The sequence below is a fragment of the Corapipo altera genome, unplaced genomic scaffold (assembly GCF_003945725.1).
Source record: "Corapipo altera isolate COAL_440 unplaced genomic scaffold, ASM394572v1 112, whole genome shotgun sequence".
NCBI lineage: Eukaryota > Metazoa > Chordata > Aves > Passeriformes > Pipridae > Corapipo > Corapipo altera.
In genome coordinates, this window is record NW_020884899.1 from 7,662,986 (window position 1) to 7,686,263 (window position 23,278).

Below are 23,278 nucleotides of genomic sequence, written 5' to 3' on the forward strand. Positions count from 1 at the left end.
GGTCTCTTCCTTGCACAAGTACTTACGGAAGTGAGAATGTTTGTATGAGAGATAGGTAAAGGCCACTCTCTAGGTTGTAGTGGTCAGTCCATGTGCCTTGAGAATAACAGTGGCTGGACGTGGAAGCCCATGGTCAGACAGCCTGACATAAATTCCAGGGCCTTGCATTAGCTACTCCTGCTCTGTGTACCTCCAAAGGTCCATAGGGGATCAATGGGAAAAGGACAAATGCAGGTTATCCAAGTTCTGATCCTTGAGTCTCCTTAAAGCATAAAAAGAGGTTTGTCTCCTAGAGGATGGCTTCCTTCTGGCCTAAGACTGTTTAGGATTAAATGCATTAAAGATTTGATGTGTTCAGAGGCACAGGAGTTGGGACTGTATAATATAGGTAGGCAAGAAGAGGAGGAAGGCGTGGTAAGGAAAGTATCTTTACAATGTTTCTGTCCTGGGATTTGTGGTCAGCCAGACTTCAGCTTATTCTTGGTTAATGTCATGTAACTTGGGTAAGAATATTTTTATTGAGATTGTTTAGCTGTTCAGGAAGACTAAATATGTTTTTATACTTCTTTTTTCTGAAGTTAAATTGATTGGAGGGAATTGCTCCCTGGATGTACTGTAGGTTAAAACAGCCAATTTTTTTTATCCTTATGCCTGTATGTGGGCATTTCAGGCATGAACTGCAGTGTTTCCATGGATTTTTAAAGTCTTCCATCGCAGAGTTAGCAGCTTTTAGGGCTTTGATCTGATTTCATAAGACAGAAGCGCTCCCTGTATTTGTGTTACAGCAAACACTGTATTTTTGGTGGCGTCTGACTTTGAGAAACACACAGATGCTTTTTTGTAGTCCAGGAGACAAAGAAACAAAGCTTTGTGCTGGGAGGCAGGATCTGTGCCTCCAGGGGACATCAAGGCACTTGGTGTGCAGCTGCCTTCCCAACCTCGCCTTTCTCCTGGTGAGCAGGAGCTGGGTTGCTGCTTGCTGCTCCCGTGGATAGAAATCTCCACAAATGCCGTTCTCCTTGGGAGGGATTTTCACATGTTCCTTTCTCATTGCCTGTGAGCAGAAGAATTTCAGTCCCCTGCACATCAGTGCCGAAGGACAGGTGGCTTTTTGGTTTGCTGTGCTCCAGATACGCTGAAGGGTGTATGAGGAGTGTGGTTGGAATACAGGACTGCTAGCCTGCCTGCTTGGGCTCACTGATTCTTGAAATGTGATTATCTGTGTATGTTTCGAAGTGCATGTGCCTTAACAAAAAAAAAAAAAAATTAAGAATTGCTCTGGTTTTCAAACATGAAAAATAAGTTCAGTAGGAGGCTCAAAGGAAGGGATCTGGAAGCGTCTGTCTGTCATGTTGTATTAATAGAACTGATGCTGCAAAGCTGCTACTTGGGAATCAGGAAAAGATCCCTGTGGAGCAGGTTCAGCCCTCTGCAGACCTGTAGTTTTATCCATGTGTGCACAATACCTGTAGTGCTGACAGCGCGGCCCCTCCAACTCCGTGTCACTTCTCCCGGTTATTAACCAGGTCTCTTTCCGCTGCAAACACAAACACAGATCTCGCTGGTAAAACAGAAGCTGTTGAAATGATTTTGGCTGCTAAAGTGGGCTCCTGCCATCCCATGCGCAGCAGCAGTTGTTGTACTGTTTGGGTTTGCTGTCATCTCTAATACTCGGAGGGGAGGTTTAATGTGGTCCCTCGCCCTGCTGCAATTTGGGCTGTCCTTTCTCCTCCTATTTACTGGCTGCTCACTGAGCAGTAAAACGAGACATAAAGGTGGTTATCTGTTCTACACTCAGCCCCTTCAAGGTTAATGTAAAAACGCTGTTTCCTGGTTTTAAACACTTACAAACTTGTTTATAAACAGTAGCAAAATTACATGTGTGCGTTTATCATTTTTAAGAAGTGGCTTCATTACTGACAGGTCAGCCAGTTACATTTATTAGGAACACAAAACTATTACACAATTCTGTTGCTGTCAAGCCTCATATGTGCTCTTCAGTAAATTCCTGCAGAAGGCAGGGTGGGGGGGGTTGCTGCTTCTCGCTCTTAAAGCAGGATCTTCAGAGCAGCAATTTAAAGTTATGTTGGCTTCCACTGTATTCAGGAGATATCAGAATGGTGAAGAACAGCATAGAGACCATAAGGGAAAGCAGGGATGAAATAAACAGTATAAGAAAAATGTGTTTCTACTCTTGAAATCATGTTCCTGTGCTGAAAAATACTGAGTTCTTTTTTTTTTTTTCTTTCCTGCCTTTCAACAGGGCAGAGTTTAGGGTATGGATTCGTTAACTACATTGATCCAAAGGATGCAGAGAAAGCCATTAACACTTTAAATGGACTCAGACTCCAGACCAAAACCATAAAGGTAAGACAATATAAAATGCCTTTTGCTCAATTCAGGAAGTGGGAGGAAGTAGTTGAAACAGTTTCTGGCAATTTCATCACTATTTTACTCTCCGTTGGAAAGGCACTAACGAGCTCCTCCTTGGAACAAGGGAGGACAGGCAGAAAATAAAATCTCTTCTCTGACATTGCTGCTATTGTTAAAGGGAGGGGAAAGTAACAGGAAGCTCCTTAAAGCATGATAGTGAGACTAAAATGTAGATTAAAACATCCAGAGCGATACCCTTCTCCATAAACAGGCGAAGTACGTGACAGTGTATTCATAAGTTACATGTTTCTTATATTTTAATGGGAAATACCTTGACATGGAGCTCTTCTAGTGATGCTCCTGTCATTGTCAGGTATTAAAAGTATGTTTCTCTCAAGTTAGAATATGTCATTCTCAAAAAAAAAAAAAAGTGTTTTTCCTGCAGTTTCTACATCCTTAATTTGATTTATTCTTTGAAAAGCTGGAGGCTTCCCACTAAAGTCTCTTATTTCATTGTTGTAATAGACCATTAGTTATTCAATGACCTTCTTTAGTGGTCTCACAAGAAAAGCAGGCTTCTACACTGTCACGGTTTTTGCTGCATGGCTGATAAAGCTATTCTGAAACAGCTTACAGAAGATTTCTACATCCCAAATTCTGACAAATAATAAAGCTTAAGGGATGTGAATCAACAAATTGAAGGGGAACAAACAGTAGATCAGATTCAAATTATCTGAAACTACTTTGGTCATATTTGAATGCTGGCTTTTGGGTTGCACCATTTTCTTCATTTTTCTTCTGTACTTAATTTGTATTTCAAAGCCAAAAATTTATGTTTAAGGAACATAAAACTAGAATTTTTACTTCAGTGAATATCGGTTCAAGTAATGTCAGTGATTTCAGATCTCGTAGTCAATACTTTATTTGTGCATACCTATTTTCACTAAAAGTTGGGACAAAGTGATATTCCCTAAAGCAAAAATATTTGTTAGATTCCACTGTATCTCTGTGGATTGCTTCAAACAGGTTTTTCCCTGGTCCATTTGATCACTGAAGAGCAGAAGTCCTGGGCTGAGAGTTATGAAAGTGGTGGAGTAGCTTCATGGGCTACACAGGGAAAACTACTTCCAAACCTCCCCTAGACCATCCAGGTTCCATCCAGCAGATATGTATGTGGCCCATATATCCAAATGCTCACAGCATGGTTTTGTGGAGTTAAATAGAAAACCTTTGAGGAATATGTAAGGCAAGGCAGCAAAATCTACCATCTTATCAACTGCTGCAGGTGGAACTGCAGGCTTGCACTCAGCAGTTTCTGCTTACAGTGAAAAGTTGCTCTCGAAATTGCTTTTAAAGGCACATTATCAGGAAAAATATTTTGAAAATACTTTATTAAAAACTCAGTGGAACTTGAAAAATCTAGATCAGTTTTTAATGCAGCACATGTAGTTTTGAACATTATTTAGCCTTAGCAAAGGTGCTACATTTCTTTCCCTAATTACCTGTGTTACTTTCCTCTGTTTATTTTGTGGACCAGAGCAATGCTGTTGCGTGCATAATATTCCAAGGTTACACAAGCTACAAAAAAACCTCCAAAAACTCCAACCCACACCAATTATTATTATTATTATACGTTTCTCGCATGCAAAATCAGAACCATTATGCTTTCTGTAATAAGATTTTTACCTGAGAACGTCCCATGCAAAAAGTTCTGTGTAATGTTGTTTTTTGGTTTCGTTGTGTTTTGTTTTTTTTTTCAATTCAGTATAAATTTTAGAAATGCATTGGTTTGTTTTGTTTGGGGTTTTTGTGTTTATTAGTGGCTAATACTTTTATCGAATACAGGACATCTTGTTGAGCTCTTGAAAGCTGTTAAAATTGAATAAGCAGCAGTGAGGTTGATCTAACCTGTGTGTACAGGAGCTACATAAGTTTCTCAATGACTGGGAAGATGTGTAGGCTTTTTTTTCTTTTTAATAAAATTGATTTTATGCAGTTGCCTAAAACTTATTCCAATAGCCAAGATTTGACCTCAAGGATGTCTAATTGGCAGTTTCCAACCCCCATTTTTCATTGCAGAATTGCATGTGATTACCTCACTTTATCCCCTTGTTTTTTTGTGTTTTTAATTATGCTTTGATTCTAGAAATCCTAATGGATTAGCTTTGCTTTCCTGATAGTGTGATGGGGAAGGTTTCCCAGTGTTCATGCTGAGTGGTAAATCATGTGTGTTCACTGCTGCCAGCAGCACCTGTGTCACTGGAGACATCCCTGGTTTCCACCTTGAAAGGTGATGAGAAACTGTATTCAGCCCTGCTGAAGCCTCCTCGCTTGCATCTCACTGTCTAGCATCTCACTGTCATTCATTATGAAGTATTTTAGCTTGTGAAATTACTGTATTTAATTATCAGACTCGATTACTTCAGCTGTAGATACCCTTTACAGTTACTAAAAATGCACTGTTGGTGTGTTAAAAAAGGCTCTCTTGAAAGAACATCTAGAAAGGAATTTGGTGGCATATAGTTTTGTAGGCCAGAAAATATTTAATAGTAGAATAACGTCAAGCTGGAAAAGAACTAAATATTATTCTGCTTTCTTCGTGAATGTGGTTGGGTTTTATGCCCCAGAATGAATCTGTAGATGTCCTGTTGATGGATGGGCTGAACACTGGCCTCTGCCCATGTATGTTGGGTAGCTGCAGCCCTGCAGGTGGCATTTCTCTGACTGCCTTTTGGAAGCTGTTTTGATGGAAAGAAAGTTGAAACGAATAATCTGTGAACGCCTTTTTACACTGGCACATCACTTCTGCTTGCCAAGGTCACCGTGGTCCTGCTGCTTGTGTCCCATCTCTTTGCTCAGTCATGGACACCTACACTGAACATGAGCTGGCTCTTGGTTATATTTGCACTCGTTTCTTGACCCCATAAGGCTTAATTCCTGTTTAAAAATAATATATACTTTCTGCATGTGGCCCCAAATGCTGTCGTTTTCACTTCTGTAACATTTTTGTGGCAGCTTAATGTTCTCTCTCTCCCGATGCCTTGCAAAACAGCCATGCAGTCACAGGAGGAACTGGCTTTATAGCAGGATCAGCAGAACAGCCAGGCACAGTCGGCTCTGATGTGTGGACTAAAATAACTGAAAAAATGTTCTTTTTATTCTTTCATTGTTATGATAAATAATCCCTTTTCACCGTAGCAGCTAAAATATTTATGTGCATTTTATTTAAGTCAATGATGCCCTTTCAAGTCAAAGTTGAGAGGTGACAATTTACAGAATATCTGTTTGGGGAAAGCACCGGAGGAAGTGTTATGTGTTTGGTAATAGGTTATACACGTTATGTTCCTCCTCAGCTTATCATAGTGCATATTTTATTTACGCCATTTTGTAGCAGCATCATTCTCTTGTGAAGGAAGAAAGCTTCACTTTATTTTTACAGCTAAAGCTTGACATGATTCTACAAAACAGCTTAGAATAAGGGAAGATACAGTGTGTGTTGAAATAAATATATATTCCAGAAATTGAATCTATTTTTAGAAATTAAATTTGCCCATCCATAAAAGCATATGAAAGGTCACTGCTGCTGTTGAAGATTGCCTGGCAATTCAGTTGCATCAAATATCAGAAGGAAAATAAGATGTGTGATGCATGGGGTTACAGATTGTTTAAACTGCTGCTTTGCTCCGGAAAAAGGACAGCGTCTGAAAGGATGCGAAAGAAGTGTTTTACAATTTACTTGGGGATTCAGGTGACCTGACTTCATTGGAACAAGGGCAGAACAGTTTTGAAAAGAAGTTTGAAATCTAAAGAGAGCCAGTGACCCCCTGAAGTGCAGTCCTGTGTCCCCTCTCCTTCCTTTTCTCTGTTGCCTGACAAATAGGTTTGCTTCTTCCCTCACTTACAGGAGCAGGTACATGATGTGATGCTGCTGGAGCAAAGGGAGATGTCTCCTCTGAGGGGACGAGGAATCTGGGTTCTCTGAGCCCTTGATAACCTCCAGTTTTTGAATCCATCAAATCTGTCAGATGATAAAATACCAGGCAGTTCAGATCACTCCTCTGTGGATGGGGCCTTTTCTAGTTACGTTAATTTTCAGTTAAATGAATAAATACCGTGGAATTTTGTTTTACTCTCCTGTTTTGATCAATAGGTCTGGGTGGTCCTGGTTTAAAATACAGTGAATAAGACTGTGAGAGAAAGTAATCCTGCGTTTTCTGAAAATAAGGTAGTAACATTACTGCTCAAAGATCTTCCTGTTTATCTTGGTTTCTCTGGCATTTTTCAAAATGCCAACTATTTCCACAAAACTCAGGCTCTAAATCTGTCCATGTTAATTCTTGTAATTGTCCACAAAACTACAAACCATCCTGTCACTGTAGGGAACCAAATAACAGCAGCCTCAGACTTCTCCATCCTACAAAGTCATTTGTCAAAAAGATTGCCTTCCAGCCGTGCTCAGCAGAGAAGGAGGTGCGGGAAGCACAGGACAGGGGAGGAGGAGGCTGCAGCAGATGATGGGGAAGAACTGCATCTTCTGCACCCCATCCTGAAGTGCTTGGGAGGTATGGGGAGAGTTAAACACAACAGTTTGGGTTGCAGCCAGAAAATGCTGGATTGCTGGTAATGATGGTAGCAAAGCTCTGGTGTTGGGTGCTCTTGGTGCAGTACTCTGCCAAAATCTGTTTTCCAACTGTGTTCTTCCATAGCCTACCCAGGGGCCACCTGCTACCGAGCCTGCCAGACACTGCTTGCAACCTCTTGTCCCAGTGAAGAAATGGGATGGTGTGAAAGGTCAGGTGATAAGGAGAGGGTGTACAGAGAAATCTGGGCAAGGCACAGAGGGGGCTTAGATGCTCTGCAAGGAAGAGAGGGTAGATTAGGGGTTTGGAAGATAGTGGGAGTAGCTGAGCATATTGGACTGCGGTAAGGAGGGATTTGCGTTTTCAAGTGTCCAGTCGCGTTGTGCCCCCCCCTTTTTTTTTTTCTGTTCCCTGAAAATTCATATTACAGGGACTTGCAACCTGCAGATTTGGGACACAGCTGTTCCGTGATTCCTTTTAAAATTAGGGTAATTGCTTGTTCTGTTTTAGGGTAGGTCAGACTTAGTCAGAGGGGTCATCTGCAGTGGCTGCTGCACACTGGGACAAAGCCTTGGACAAGAAACTTTAAAAGGTGCTGCAGACCTGGAAAACCTCAGCTAAGTTTACTCTGGTTTTGCTCTTTAGGAGCCTCTGTCTGCGTAACCATTTGGACTTGGTAGTACTTATTAACAAATCCTCTTCCACCTTTGTGTCCATAATGATGCTGCTGCTTGAAGGACCTTTCAGTGCTGCATTTGAAGGTTCAGCTTTGGCTCTTCTGCTTTCAGCAGGCACCAGAGTCTTTACCTCTTAATTTTGTGCACCTTCTCTTAATCGCAATCTCTGTTTTAACTGCTTCAGTTTCACCAATCAGTCCTTTTCGTTCCACTGAGCCAGAGCAATTATTTCTCTTAGCCTTGCTCTTGATGCAGCAAGAGTACTTCTAGGTTATTATCAATGGATGTCTTTCCTGAACTGATGGGGTAGACCATTGTACCTGCAATCATAATTAATCCTGGTAAAAGGGCATTGAATCGCTCAACAGTAAAGTGCATCGTCACTGCCCTGCACCCGCCAGCCAAGGGCTTAGGGAAGAGAAAGGACAAAGCAGTGCAAGCGTCAGATGTGAAAGTATTCCAGCCTCTGGACCAGAGGGCTTTGGGGTGTGTTTGTTCTGACAAAGTACGCAGCTTTCACAGGAGGGTTTCTCAAACCTGCTTTTGCACAAAATGAGGACACGAGTGAGGGGTCTGGAAGTGGCTGTGGGGAAATGTGTCTTTCTGCCATAGCCTGTTTACTTGCATTAAGCAGATTTTACTTCTGTATGTGCATGAAACAAGTGAGATTGTGCTTATTTACATGTGTGAAACTCTCTGAGCAGTTACGTTAAAGCGTTTCCAGTGTGTACCAGTGGGATAAGGGGCAGCAAGTGAGGAAAGAGTTGTCCCCATTCTACATTGGACCTCAGGCAGAAGAAAACCAAGTGACTCACCCCAAAACTCACACAAGAAATCCTGTATCTCAGACCGTGTCACGGAAAGACACAAAGCGAAGTCTCCGAATTAAGGTCCCTGAGAAACCTGGTATCTTTGAATGTTATTCAGATTTTCTTGGAAGCTGCCCAAGGAGTCGTTTAACAACAACTGCACCTTTACCTGCTTGTGGCCAGAGAAGTGTCCCAGGGATTGCAGGTACCGTGAACAGGTGGTTTGGTGGCCTGTGGGTGCCTGTGCTGCCATGATTCAAGGCTCCTGGTTAGTCTCACGTTGTCCAGGTGAATGATGGTAGATAGAGAGCCAGACACACATCTCCAGAGATGTTTTGTTGATGCAAAACATCCACACAGGTTGGTGTTTGCAAGACAGGAGCTTCTTGGTTGCTGCTTAGATGTTGTGTCCAGGGCAGGGTGGCTCTGCTGGCAGAGTACATCATTCCAGAAAGGACAATGCGCTTCCCCTTTGGAGCAGACTGGAGTTAAATTTTGCAAGGAGGCATCTAGAAATGGACTTCATGTTTGAGACATCCATCAGCATGTGAGCTGAAGGCTTCTCCTGTGGTGAGCTGCAGTGAAGTGGTTAAATGTCTGTGTTTCAGTGGCTGCTGTTACGTGTTCTGTAGGACAAATGGGATGCATTCATGCCTCTGGGTGCCTTTGCTGTGGGCTCTGGCTTGGAAAGGCCAGACAGCTTCAATTTACGTTCTGAGGAGTCTCGAGGTTAGAAATTCTTCAAAAAGTTTTCTATGTGGGGAAAATGGTAGGAAATCAATAGGGAAGATAATTACTTGAACTTGGAGATATTTTCTGTGCAACTGAACAGAAATGTGCTTTACCACAGAAGATATGAAATGCTGGACCTTCTGACACTGCAGCAGTGTTTTGAGACACTGGTGCAGACTCTGGAGATGGCTGTTTGTACTGAAGAGAAGCCCTTACACAGGCTAATGCTCAATGTCAGATGAGAAATGTCCTAGTAAATGTTTTTCGCAGTTAGTATATATGTATTTATAGAAACTAACATCTGAGGCCAGCAAGCTGTAAAACGAATTGTACAATATTTTATTATCTTCCTTGCAAATTTTACCACAGAACTCCTAAATGATCTTATGCAGTGAAATACAACACCATCCCTCGACCTTCAACCGTCACACAAGCGGACAAACATTTTAATGCTGAGAAATGCTTGGGTCAAACAGTAGTTTGGTGTTCTCCAGCTCATTATTTGAATTCTTTGTGGTGGCTAGGCTTCCATATTCTTTTCCACACGCCGTTTCATTACAGGGTGCTAACACTGCCGTGAGCAAAAAAAAAAAAAAAAGAAATCATTCTTAAGTGTGAATATAAAGAATTAATGCAGCATCCTCACACAGTGCTTTGCAGTTTTCAGTGATAAAATGGGAGCTGGTTTTCGCTCCCATTTTAACTCGCGCAGCATAAGGAGCTTCTGGTGTGATGGAGGGTCAGGGTGGGCGATTTCTTCCTTTGATAGCTCACACATGGGAAGACATCCCGTCCTCAGCACTAACTGAATAATAGCTTGAAAGCAGGATGGCACACTCTAACCGATCGATTTGTCATTGGCTGACCTGAGAGGGAAGATGAAAAAGATTCAAAAGCAGATAAATAATTGACATTACTAGCCTTGAGTCCATTCAGCTCACAACCTTTTCTCCTTGATATTAAAGACGGCTGAGTTGCTTTTGGCAGCTTCTTTCTTTGGCTCAGGCTCCCCTGCAACCTGAATGTTTGATTGCGGGAGGAAATAAAAACTAGACCTGAGCAGTGATAGGTGTTCACATGGGGGGCTTGGGAGTGCGTGTAGCCTCTCCTTCCCCTGCCTGTCTGCAAGGCCCATGAGAGTAGAAGTATATATAGGTATATAAAATGTCAAGCACTTATACTCTGGGAAGTGGTGGGTTTTTTGCATATCCCAATACTTTTCATCCTCCCTGTAATGTGGCATTTGGTTAATGCATGTGCCAGAGTGAGAAACCCAGAGGAAACCCCTGGCTGTTTTCCCAGGAACTTCAATAATTTTGCTGTTCTCAGTTTTGAGGAATAGGTAAGGTCCCTACCCCTGCTCCAGGGAGGCTCTTATGTATTTTTTAAACTGTTATTCCTAAAGTAGGTTAAACTGTAGGTGCCTGAACCCTTACAGTACCCTCTCAAGGTAAGGCATTTACAGAGTGGGGAGGGAGAGTCTGCTTTTCCAAATGCCCCAACATGGGGTATAAGTGAGAAGCAACCAACATGAGATCACTGAACCAAGCTGTAGGCATGGTTGTCCCTGGTGTTCCCAAAGACCTGGCTTGAGCCAAGCAGTGCTGTGTGTGTTCTGGTCCTGGCATGTCAAAGGGCTGTTAAGGAACAGCAATTAAGTGATGGAAATGCTGCACCCCATCGGGAGCTCATGGGCTGTGAGGTCCTGAATCGCTGAGGCACAAAATAGTTTCCACCCCAATATCCTTCTCCCTTTCAGCACTGAAGGTTTCTCTGTTCCTTATGTCTACTTGTGCCTTTGTGCTGTGTGCCTGCCTGAGCTTGCCTCTGTTGATGCAAATGTTTTATTGAACCTCTTTTTCATACTTCTTTCCCTAAATTTTTCCACCTCCTCTCTCTAGCCTTCTCTGTAAATGTTAGATTTAAAAGGTTATGTACAAACATGTAAGTTATAAAGAAATCACCAAAAAAAACCCCTTAAAATCTAGAATCTTTGGAGTTTGTCTGCTATTATACAGAGAAGATTGTGGAAGCAAATATTAGTCATTAACATAATTTTCTGTGTTGAGTCAACATCTATTTTTAGGTGTGGAGCACATAAAGACAACTTTTTGACACATAAAACACATAGATATGCATTTGACATCATCTGTGTTCAGGTTGAGCCTCAGGAATGGGGAAGACAATTGCTGAATGTGTTGTATTCATGATGGAAACCCCCTTACTTCCTTCCAAGACACATTTTAAGACAATGCAGGAGTGTACTGATCTGATTATATTGAAAGAAATCGAAATGAAGTGCAGAATACTCAGGTTTGGTTCCAATGCTGTTTCAGATGTGCTGCAAAGTAATTCATGATCTGTGCTGAATACCTGCCATTAGACTTCATCCAGGAAGCGTTTTTATGATGTTAAATGTGTGTATTCTAAATGTATGTATTATTTTAAAAGTGCAGAAGGCTTTTTATGCACATATTATAATTATAAATCTGATTCATAGATAGAAGAGCAGTTAAGAGTCTTGATTTAGTAATTTTCCAGCAGCATACATGCAGTGCCACAGCTAGGTTTTCTTGTTTGCTTGGTTACAATATTTTATGGTCTGATTCTGGGCTTATAGTACAAGGGAACTTCTCATGATAAATTGCAGATACGACAATGAGTGTCAGTATACAGCTCCCTGAGCAGATGTTCATTTAGTCTAATTTCACCAGTACTTTACTGTTCATCCAGAACAGATCTTGCCAGCTCAGGATGCAAACACAAAGAAAGAGAGCACAAAAGATCACTCTGCAAATAACCTGATCTGTTTCAGACACTTGGAGGGGGAAAAAGAAAAACATTGCTGGAACTTCAGAGTTCGAGGTTGGCTCCAGCAAATCATCCATACACCCGCACCAATGGGGGTAAATTTGCAAAGCCCTGCGTGGGAAGTTGCACATTAATCTACCTCTGAACAATAGTTATTTTATGATTGCACTTAGAGAACCCTTGTGTCTGTTTTTAAGGTCTCTGTAGTTCTTCCTTTGTTCTTCCAGCCTCTCCTGGCTTTGTTGGTTTTGCAGAGCAGGTAATGTCTGAACTCCGGGGTTGTGACTTGTGAAGGAACAGGAAATTATCTGTCTAAAATGCAGAGGGTGGCTCGAGCTCACTAACACAGCTTTCCTTCTCTCCATAGGTGTCATATGCCCGTCCAAGTTCAGCATCCATCAGAGATGCAAACTTGTATGTCAGCGGCCTTCCGAAAACCATGACCCAGAAAGAATTAGAGCAGTTATTCTCACAATATGGGCGCATCATCACCTCACGGATTCTGGTTGATCAAGTCACAGGTTAAAAGAAAACTTTTCTTGATACGTGCACGTTTTTCTGGGAATGGCAAAATTGTAAATGCTTGCTGGCTGCTGGGTTTTAGGACAGTATGCCTTAAGTGTAAAATGCAGTACCCAGTTCTTTACAAGCATAACTCGGGGTATACAGTTGCTGCCTCTTTAATGAGGGAATCTCAAAATGCAGAACGTTTTTACTTAAAATGATTGTTAAATATGATAGGGGCTGACTTTGGAGATTACAGATTGAGAAGAGGATTTTTCTTTACAGGACTTTCCTTAACTTGGAAACTGTGTATTCTGTGAAGTCAAAACCACCATTCATCTTGTGTGTGTTACCTGGATGAGGCTGTTCTGCAAATACTCATCTCTTCACATGTTTTTACTTCCCAGGGGTTTCTCGAGGTGTGGGATTTATCCGTTTTGATAAGAGAATAGAGGCAGAAGAAGCCATAAAGGGACTAAATGGCCAGAAGCCTAGTGGTGCTACAGAACCAATTACTGTGAAGTTTGCCAATAACCCCAGCCAGAAAACAAGCCAGGCACTCCTTTCACAGCTGTATCAGTCTCCCAACAGACGCTACCCTGGACCACTTCACCACCAGGCTCAGAGATTCAGGTAATTACCTGGAAAAGAACTGAAGTTCCACCAGTGACGACAATGTGGGGCAGGTGCTGTGCAGGAAAATGTGCTTTAGTTGCGTAGGCTGACCTGATTTTCTTTGTAAAATTAAATATTCTTTCCTGGAGAATGAGGAGGAAAATCTGCTGACAGCAGTAGTCATGTTGTATTTACTAAAACAGCTGAAGTACTGTACAATCAGATCTCATGAAGGCTCCCAGAAAAATGGAGGACAGAATAGAGTTACACGGATAATCAAATGAGCAGTGACTATCCTGTTCTTTCTCTCATTTTTGGTAATGCTTTTATTTTCTGCTGTATTACTACAGTTTTGATGCAGCTTAGACTTTGATGTTAATGACAGTGGATCGGTAGCAGGAAAAAAGCTGAGTCTGTTCCAGTCAGAAGCAGTATCATTAAATTTATTAGCCTGAGATATCTGCTCTTAGTATAAAGAGACCTTGTATTAGTCTTTGGTGTGATTCTTCAGATGCTTTTGGGGATGTTTTACGCTTTGCATCCGGAATATACTGTTTCCATCTGATGCATAAGCCAGAGTTAGCAATACATGATGTTCCCATTACTTTTATACTTAATAGTTTTCAGGCAACCTAGCTTTCAAATAAAAAGAAAACTTGAACGTATTTGCATAACTGAGTTGCACACTGGCTTTAGAGAATTATTCAAAAGTAATTTTAATTTGTCAGTGATGCAAAGTACTAATGAATTAAAGATCATAAAAAGTCAGTCATTGGATACATTAAATTTACACTTGTTTTTGTGTCTTTGGCACGCAGCTGTGTCCATTAAGGTTATCACTGAATCATTCCATGGATAGAAGGACTTTATTGTGCTGCCATGGAAAGCAGATGATGATATTCTGCAAAATTTGGTGGTCATTTAGACTGACATATCATGAAGGATTAATACTAAATGTATGTAATAAAATGGGGAGAGTGTATTATGTAAAAGCAATTAGAGTTAAGAATTTTTCCAGTTTCAGCAATTTTGGACTCAACATTTTATTTCCAAGTTAACTGTAAATATAAGGTAAGCAGTTGAATTACTTGCAAAAATTTCATACTAATACTGTTTAAAAAAAAAAAAAAGACAAACCGTAAGGGGATTTATTTTTTTTTTTAAAACTGTGGAGATTAAGTTTTTCTCTAAGACTGTAGACAAGTTAAAAAAGGCTTTTAAATGCTGTGGTGGAAATTTAGGCACAACCTCAGACTTAACAAAGCAGGCCGGGAGTTGTTAGGCTCCTTAGATGTGTGGGAAACTTGTTGAACGTTTCTTCTTTGAAACTGGAACGCTATTAATAATAGTTCCATTGAGCGATCTTGCCATCTGTGAGACATTAACCCAAAGACCCTCCTTCTCTTTTCAGGCTGGACAATTTGCTTAATATGGCCTATGGCGTAAAGAGGTAATTAGAATTCCACAGATTGCCAGATGTCCGTGTTGGCACAGATTGGTGCTACAATTTATTTTTTTTTAATTCACTAACTTTATTTTTTTTATTCCTTCTTTTCTTCCACCAGCATGTCAAATTCTTTTTAAGTTTGGACTTCAGTTGGTTTTGTTACTTTAAAGGCCTCACGCCCAAGTTCTGTGGGGCTTTTCAACCTTTTTTGTTTTATTTACAGGTGGGCTTCTCAAATGGTTTAGGTGCAACAGCTACAAGCATTCAAACTGCAGTTGCTTTGCTAAATGATGCTTTTTCCAGAATCAAAACTATTGAGTTTTTAACAAATCTCTGATCTGATAATTGAAAACTTAAGTCAAAACCAGAATTAGGCTGCTGTTGTCTCAATCTCACAGTCAAGAGCACCTTTGTCCTGCATCTGGCATCATAAGTTTGACTTGAAAACACAGCTGTGTGCACCTCAATCAGCCCGAAGTTTCTTTTGTTACAGGTTTAATACGTTGAATTTTTTTTTTCAGTCCTTGAAATTTTATTTTTTTTGTTTAAAATAGCTGTGTGTTTGTACGTGCACGCATGTGTGAAAGCTCGGCTGATTTGTGAACATTTATGCTGTTTCATGAGTATGTTTGATCTGATAGCTAAAATGAGTTGTGTTGTTAGTGTTTCTTCTAATGGCACAAATCAACGCGAGCGACCCTTACAGCAAAATCAAGGTGTAGTCTTATTCCTGATGTTACCGTAAGATGTCCAGCAGTCCCCCACAGTTAAGATGAGAAAATACTACTTAATCACCTGAAATGGTCTACTCACCACACTTGAAAGTTATTTGAGCTTTTATTTGAAGCTCATCCTGTAAAAAAGGTATGGTAAGTATATCTTTACACTAGCTAGTAGTAGACAGCAACGTGGGCTTGAACTCCTGCCGTGATAGCCATTGTACAGATCTCAAATCTTGAGAGTACTTACAAAAGCAATAGTCAAAACAGAGCACCACTGCTGGTGTTCATCTGTGCATTTGTTACATCTGCAGTATCCTTAGTGGGGATGGGGATAGGGTGAGTCAGAACTTACCACCTGATTTTATCACACATCGCTTCTCCTGTGTTCTCCCATCTCCTTTGTTCCTTGATACATTGTCAAAAACATGGTATAACTCTTGGCCTGAGGTGTCTGTCAGGTATAAGTTGTATCAGAAGGATGGGTTTGTTCTGGGAGGTTTCCCTGGGTTTTTGCTGCTGCTGCTTCCCTGGAATTGCACTGGCAATGGCATTTTGCACTGATGTGTGGTGCAGGACAAACAGGGCTTAGACTGAACCAGTGAGGGTTTCCATTTTGACTTCATGTGACTGCAGAGGGAAAAAGCAAGTTACCTGCCTTCATAGGTTGTGTATCTGCTTTCTTAACATGCAGTCTGCAATGTTAATCTGAAATCACGGCAGTGCTTAAGTCATTCTGTAGGCATCTGTAGGCATCTTAAATTAGTTCTTATCTCCTCTCAGCAAACCTTGGCAACTTGTACCTGCACTAGCAAACCCTGAAATTATAGGTCTAGGATCACAAAAAGTACTGTATTGATAATTTCTGAAACTGCTTCTGAAACAGGAGATTGGCCCTTTCTTTCCCTGTGCTAACTGAGTGGTACTGATGGAAAATGAGATGTGCTGATGTGGAAAAAAGGTTTTATTGAGGCTAATTTCAGATCGCTTGCTAGTAGCAAAGCTACTTATGCAATAGGTGATCTTGTATTTGTGTCAATACGCTTGCACCAGTTTTGTGCGTGTTTTGTTGGATTTACAGCAGCTGCTGTGCTCATGGTACATAAATAGTTGAAAGCTGCGTAGCTCCTAAAGGTTTCCAGGGAAAAGCCGCTGTCCACGAACTGTAGGAAACTTTAACCCTTTACATCAGTGCAGCATTTCTTAAAAATGCAAAGCCTTATAACATACTGTGACATGCAGAGCTTAGCATTGTACAGATTTTACAACACCCTTACTTACAGGCTAGTGCATCCCTTAGTGTTGTACTTCATGTTAAATTTAAACCTTTCAGAAAAGCAGTGTTTGCTGGCTTAGGTATGTTCCTGACACAGTCAGCATTGACCAGCAATTGGCCTAAAGTCCCGTCTTCCAGATTTCAAAATGAGTTGAAGCTGTTGGCTTGTACAGTCCCTGGCTGCCTTATTTATGGTCCCACCTGCGGTGGAAGGAGCAGCATGCACTGGCCTTGTCCAGCCATCTTTCCATGCTGAACCATTATGATAATGTTACTGGTTTCAGTATGTGGGAGAGAAACTGAAAGATGTTGAGATGAGGATTTGGAAAAGTGAAGTTGAGTTGGAAAATTGCCACATATTTTTAATAAACTGTCTGCAAACCTTCCCAAGGATCGGATGCTGTGAGCATTTGTGAACTGCTCATTTACAGCGTAGCTACACCCCAGTGATGATCCTCAGCTTAAGATATATATTCCAAGTGTCTTTTTTCCACTGAATACATAGAAAGTGCCATCAGGAGTTAACAGAACAGTGAGCAGCCATCAAGTGTGTAGTTTCTTTTATGGTTATTTAATATACGCTGCATAATATCGTGCCTATTGCTAAATGTGTGTGGAAATTATTACAAGTATAAAAAGTTTTGGAGAGCACAAGAGCTCACTCAGCAACAGAGTCCCTCCTTTCCTTCCTTCTGCTCCCTCAGTCATCACTCAGAAAATCCTGAGGAATTATTATTCTGTTCTGGTATTAAAACTCGTCATATTGAAGGTACATGTGAAACTGGGTTTTTATTAAGTCGTTGCCTCTGTGCAGTTGTTATTTTAAAACATATCCCAAAGTGTAGCTTGAGAAAGCATGTCATTTTTTTTCACAGTGATGAAAGGAAAATTATGTTGATCCTGAGGGCTGATACTGCTTAACATCTTCATTAATAACCTGAGTCATGGGCTGTGATGCACCCTCCTCGCATTAGCGGGTGACACTAAATTGGTGAGGGAGCAGGGGCAGTCACTGTGCTCCTGGCCACAGCTGCCACTGGGGAGACCTTGAAAAGCTGGAGGAACATGGTGGAAATTGGGAAAGGCAAATGTAGAGTTTAGCCCCTGACTGCTGCCTACAAGGGGCATTAGAAAGAAGACAAGGCCGAGCTTTTCTTGGAGGTCAACGATGAGAGGACAGGAGTCAGCAGTGACAAGTTGCAGCAGGGGAAATTCAACTTGAGGATAAGGGAAAATCATTTTCAGTGAGGATAGAGCCCTGGAGCAGGGGCTGCAGGAGCAGAGTTCCTGTCTGTGGAGACTTGCTAAACTTCCCTCTGCAGGGCCATGAGTAGGAGATCTCGTTTGAGAAGTTGGCCTCACTTGGAGCAGGAGGCTGATCAGATGATCTCCATGGATCCTGCCCAGCCTTTGTTATTCTGTGAAGGTTCTCTGTTCATAAGTAATACCACCTGGCTTTAGCTGCTCAATTTGGATGTTCAGGTTGAAGAACATGAGTCCCAAAGGACAATGAGGGAGGAAAGTTAGGGTGCTGTATTGCATTCTAGGAGCTTGTCAGTCCATATTGACTATTTTGAAGAACCCAAGAGCTTGTTATGGACACGAAGCCTCGCGTTGTGAAGGTATCAGTTGATCTGCTCATTAATTGTATTTATGTTCTACTTGCTCTACAATTGCTGCATAAACCTTCTGCAATAAAAATTGCTGCCTATGTGGCCAGCTTTAGGACTTTTTTATTACCTGGATTTTTTCCCAGTGTATGTCAATTATGGACCATGTTAGGAGGAGAAACAAATTCTGCCACTTAGAGACGTCTCTCTAATAGTATTTTTAGCTGAAGAGGCTACTGTTATAGCTGAATCCTGACAAAGGCATTTCATATTAATCTTTAAAATAGGTCTTGAAGTTTGCTTGGGGTTTTTCTCTGCAAACTAGTAGGAGGTAAAGCATTAAATCTCCCTTGTCCTGAAACTTATTTAGGTGATGGAAATAAGCGGCAAATTCCTACAGGCCTTTTTAAATGAACTCTTGTTTATCGCAGCATGTGCAGACCCTCTTTGACTCAGATTGTCCTTAAGCATTTCTTTTATGAGGACTTTGTACACATCTAAGCAGGGCTTATCCTTGGAGGGAGATGCATTTATGCCCAGATTTGGTGTGTTTGTTCAGTACAGCTTCCCTCCACTTCAGTAGGAGTTAGAGAGCAAGAGTGGCTCTGTGGTCATCTTCCAGGGACAGGATCCAGAACCTTCATTTACATCAGCTTATTTATTTTAAAGTCTTGGACCCGTATAGCTCGTGCTAAGAGATATATTTAGAATAGACCCCTCTTTTTACTCGGTAGGTTTTCTCCGATCACAATTGATGGTATGACGAGCCTTGTCGGAATGAATATCCCTGGTCACACTGGGACTGGATGGTGCATCTTCGTCTACAACTTGTCTCCCGACTCAGATGAGAGCGTGCTGTGGCAGTTGTTTGGTCCCTTTGGAGCAGTCAATAATGTCAAGGTGATCCGTGATTTCAACACCAACAAGTGCAAGGGATTTGGCTTTGTCACCATGACCAACTACGACGAAGCTGCCATGGCGATTGCCAGCCTTAATGGATACCGTTTAGGAGACAGAGTATTGCAAGTTTCCTTTAAAACCAATAAAACCCACAAATCCTGAATTTCATATCCTTACTTACTAAAATATATATATATAAATATATATACGAACAAAACAAAACAAAAAAAAAAACTCTTCAAGGCTTATATTCAACCATGGACTTTATAAGCCAGTGTTGCCTAAGTATTAAAACATTGGATATCCTGTGAGGAACAGGAAAGGATTTTATAATGCTTAGAAAAAAAAAAAAACCTTTGATGCATTGAATGTTCTTTCATAGCTGTCGTTGTTGAATATAATATACATAGATAACAATGTGCAGGGATTTTTACCCGGCCAGCTAGTTTTACTACCTTCCTTGAAGGTGGGTCTTTTTAAGATGACCATTCACTCATTTGAAAAAATAATAAAACAAAAAACAATTTTTACGAACTAATGGGATTAAAAGCGAGAAAAAAAAAGATTTTTGTTTTCTTTTCAGTTTTTTCAAAACATTGATTGAATCAGATTGGTAAACCCCCCACGCAAATTAAAGAGGAACAATAAAAATTGCAAAAAGAAGAACATAATTTTGCAACTTTTTTTATTTTTCCTTTTTTCTTTTGTATCATGTGAACTAAACAGTCTTCTGTTAGGGAATGGGGTAACGGGGGATACCTGATGACATAACAATTTAAATAACATTAACAATGTTGCCAAAGAGGTGGTCTCTTTGCTGAAAATGGGTTTCAAGAAAAATCTATTTTTATAAAATATAAAGAATTTTTACAAGAGAATCTGGATTTGAGAAAAAATATTTTGACTGGCTAATTTAGGGGAAATTGACAACTTTGTCATGTTCATACTGCACTGGTAACTTTTTAGAGATCAAGATGTGTGTTTTAAACTGGATTAGTAGATTGTTTTTTGAAGGATGGGCTACAAACAGATGATCTTCGTATCTTTTCATAGCATGTAATAAAAATATTAAATACAGTACGGGAGAGTGTTCTTCCCAGGCACGCAGTTACCCACAGTCAAAACCCAAAAGCAAGGAGATGAGTTGCAAGACGGTTTTTCTTTAAGTCATCAGTATGGGATATCAGCAGAACAAAAGTTAAAAAAATTAATTTTTTGATCAAAAACTTCCTTGGTTTGAGCAGTAGGTGCTACAAAATTATTTACATATCTTAGTATCATAGTTAAATGTAATGTGTTTAGAAAAAAATACATTTGCTTTAAATTTGTTAAGAATTTTCAAATTCACTTTATAGCCCAAGCTAATATAATTGGGCTGTGTTGGCACATTTGGAACACTGTTTATGTTGCTTGAAACACTTATTTATTTAATTGCCGATGTGATGCATATGGCCAAAATCAAATATAGCTAGTTTGGCTAGTCTACTTATTTGTTTACTTAAACTATGGGAAGAAGCATATTATTGTGTCATTTTGTTGTGTGTGTATGTGTATATATAATATAAATATATATATATATAAAGTTATTTTTTCTTTTGGTTAATTTATTATAAGTTGTAACACTTTGCTAGTTTTGTTTGTATATGTCTTAAAATGTTTTCTTATGATACTTAAGTGACAGAGGTATCAAGGTAACTTGTGTAGAAATATTGTTTGATATATTGTCATGTTTGTTGTGAATATTTTTTCTTACTGCACAGTAGAAAAGAAAACAACTGGGTCTTTATTTTAATGTAATTCAGATTGGGGAAAACAGAGCTAAGGGAACAAAATGACTGAGGGGGTGCTCTCCCATGTCCAGTGCACTGATCATTTTAGTATGTTTGTGCTTTGTACGGTTATATATTTAAAACAAAAAAGGGTCATGCTCTTCCCTGAGTACTAGAAACAGTTACTCGCTATGCATAATCTAGTTGATAGTTAAATTTGCTATTGCTTTTCTTGTCTTGTTATATAAAATCTTTTCAATACAAGTTTAGTCTTAATGGTAATAAAACGTTATGGTTATTTATAACTTGTGCTTATTTTGTGCATTTTTTCCATGCTATACCCACTAACTGCATGTAGACTAAGTATTGTTTTTTCACACTGAAGAGGCAAACTTTTGTAGTAGACAAATAACTAAAAAGCAAAGGCTGCATCATAATTTTATCAGTTTTTTACTTTAACAATGTTAGATTTTAGTTTAAAGGAACACTCATTCAATGTTCAGGGAAACCTTTATACATCATCTGCTATGAATGAGCGCAGTTTGCTGGGAAAGTTTTGATGCATTTGCTAAGCATTAGTGGGGAAGGCATGTCAGAATCTTTTCTCTACGATGTGTTTTACTATCTGAATAATAATAATAATTTAAAAAATCTTTCTTAGGACCAGGCAGTTGTATACTTTAGTTATAATGAATGACTTCATGTTAACCTTGCTAGTTTAGATCATTTCTGAGGGAAAGTATTGTAAATGTTTTTTTCATAACCTTGTTGTGTTTGAATTATTTGTACTTTAATTGTCCAGACAATAAATGAAAGTGTGTAGAATGGCTATGGACTTTCCACCTTTTTAACCGTGTTCAGATGTTTTAGTATTCCCAGCCACACCTCAGACGAGGTAGATGTTAGTCTCTGATGCCAGAAGCAAGGTCTTCAAGAGAGAAATGTTCTAGTCAAACCAGAGTGAGCATATTCATTATTTGTTTTTCCTTCTGAAGGCTAGAAAGAATTGGCCATTTAATTTAAGATGTCGAACACCAAATACCAAGCTGTAACTTTCGTTTATTTGAATGTGGAAGATGCTGAAGGGTTTCTACTATATACAGTATTTTTACACAATGAAAATATTAACTCAGTCAATATCAACACTTTAAAACGTAGCAAGCAAATTTCAGTGATAAGTTTTTAAGCCATCATTTAGTTTGACTTTTCTATGAATATGCTATGAATGTCATGCAATATGAAAGTGTACATATTGTCTGATGTACAACAGTATATATGATCACATTCCAAATTTGATTCTTTTCACCATGTGTTATAATTAGAGTTGATACTTCTTTCAGTTGACTTGTTTGAATCTCATTAATACAAATATTCACTTCATGTTTATGTTCTGTAACATTCACTAATTGAGAATATGTACCTTGTAAAACTGCAGCATTGAATTTCGTAACTGAGATTAGGAAACTATCAGAGGGCTGGATGGACTGTATGGTTCTTCAGCTCCTTCACCTATTAATAAACTCGTGTTTTTGTGAGATTAAGTTACCATGTTGGTTATAATAATTACTTTCAGGCCACAGAGTGAGTTTATTCTTAAATTTACAGCTTGCTTAATTCATCCTTAAATCCACCTGACCACTCCATAGTAAAATGCAGAAGCAATTAATTTGCTCTGTTTAAAGACTTGGCTGTGAAACACATCATCCTTCCATCTACCTATATATGTATATACACCCATTTTGATGATATACATATATCCATACACTTTACAACATAGTGTAACCTACACCAGCCCATTTTAAAAAAACTGCACTTTCCATTTAAGAAAGAACCATAGTAAATAGTGTTGGTTATAAAATAACACTATAGCATTTGTTAGGGTTGCCATCTAATTTTTCTGCAATCCTTTCTTCTGTCCACTTTACACTGTCAGAAAAGTAGTGAGACAAAAAAGCAACAGTGTGGTCTAGATGTTCTTAAGACAATGCAGCATGTTGGGCTCTTAAGACAATGGGCATGTTGCAGTTGACTTTAGAGAGGAGGCCAGTTTTGATGCAGATTATTTCCCCGCTTCCAGTTAAAGGTTGTCTGCTGACCTTCACATCTCGTTCACGTCAGGTACCTTTTTCTCCATTCTGTGCAGCTCACATTGGTGAGCTTGTACGAACAGCTCTATCACAGCTCCCACACACGATTAACAGGGGAGAAAGGGACTCTGCTACATTTAAGCATCTAGGATGGAGAGTTCAGTCCCCCTTTTGAGAGTATCACAAATATACACTGGATAAAAGCGGTCACAGACAGGCCTGTGGTTCCCTATGCTGATCCTGTGGGAGCATTTTTAGAAAGTCTTACTGAAACACAATTTCTGCCCAGCTGGGATCAGAACTGCATTTCACTAACACTCATTCAAAGTAATCAAGTTTTATATTTCTTTCTTGAAAGGGTAATCACTC

At 39.9% G+C, this 23,278-nt stretch overlaps 1 protein-coding gene across 8 annotated transcripts in view; it reads left to right on the forward strand.

Moving 5' to 3' along the window:
• Positions 1-22,363, forward strand: part of ELAVL4 (ELAV like RNA binding protein 4) — an 82,453-nt gene extending 60,090 nt beyond the window's left edge. For 7 of the 8 annotated variants that reach the window (XM_027649034.1, XM_027649032.1, XM_027649030.1 and 4 more), the window contains 5 exons: positions 2,264-2,367; positions 12,350-12,503; positions 12,894-13,119; positions 14,513-14,551; positions 18,888-22,363. In XM_027649034.1, the coding sequence (XP_027504835.1) occupies positions 2,264-2,367; positions 12,350-12,503; positions 12,894-13,119; positions 14,513-14,551; positions 18,888-19,215 (851 nt within the window). In that variant the 3' untranslated portion in view covers positions 19,216-22,363. The remainder of the gene's footprint in view (positions 1-2,263; positions 2,368-12,349; positions 12,504-12,893; positions 13,120-14,512; positions 14,552-18,887) is intronic. The other variant, XM_027649031.1, reaches the window with a different exon arrangement.
• Positions 22,364-23,278: the final 915 nt, after the last annotated feature.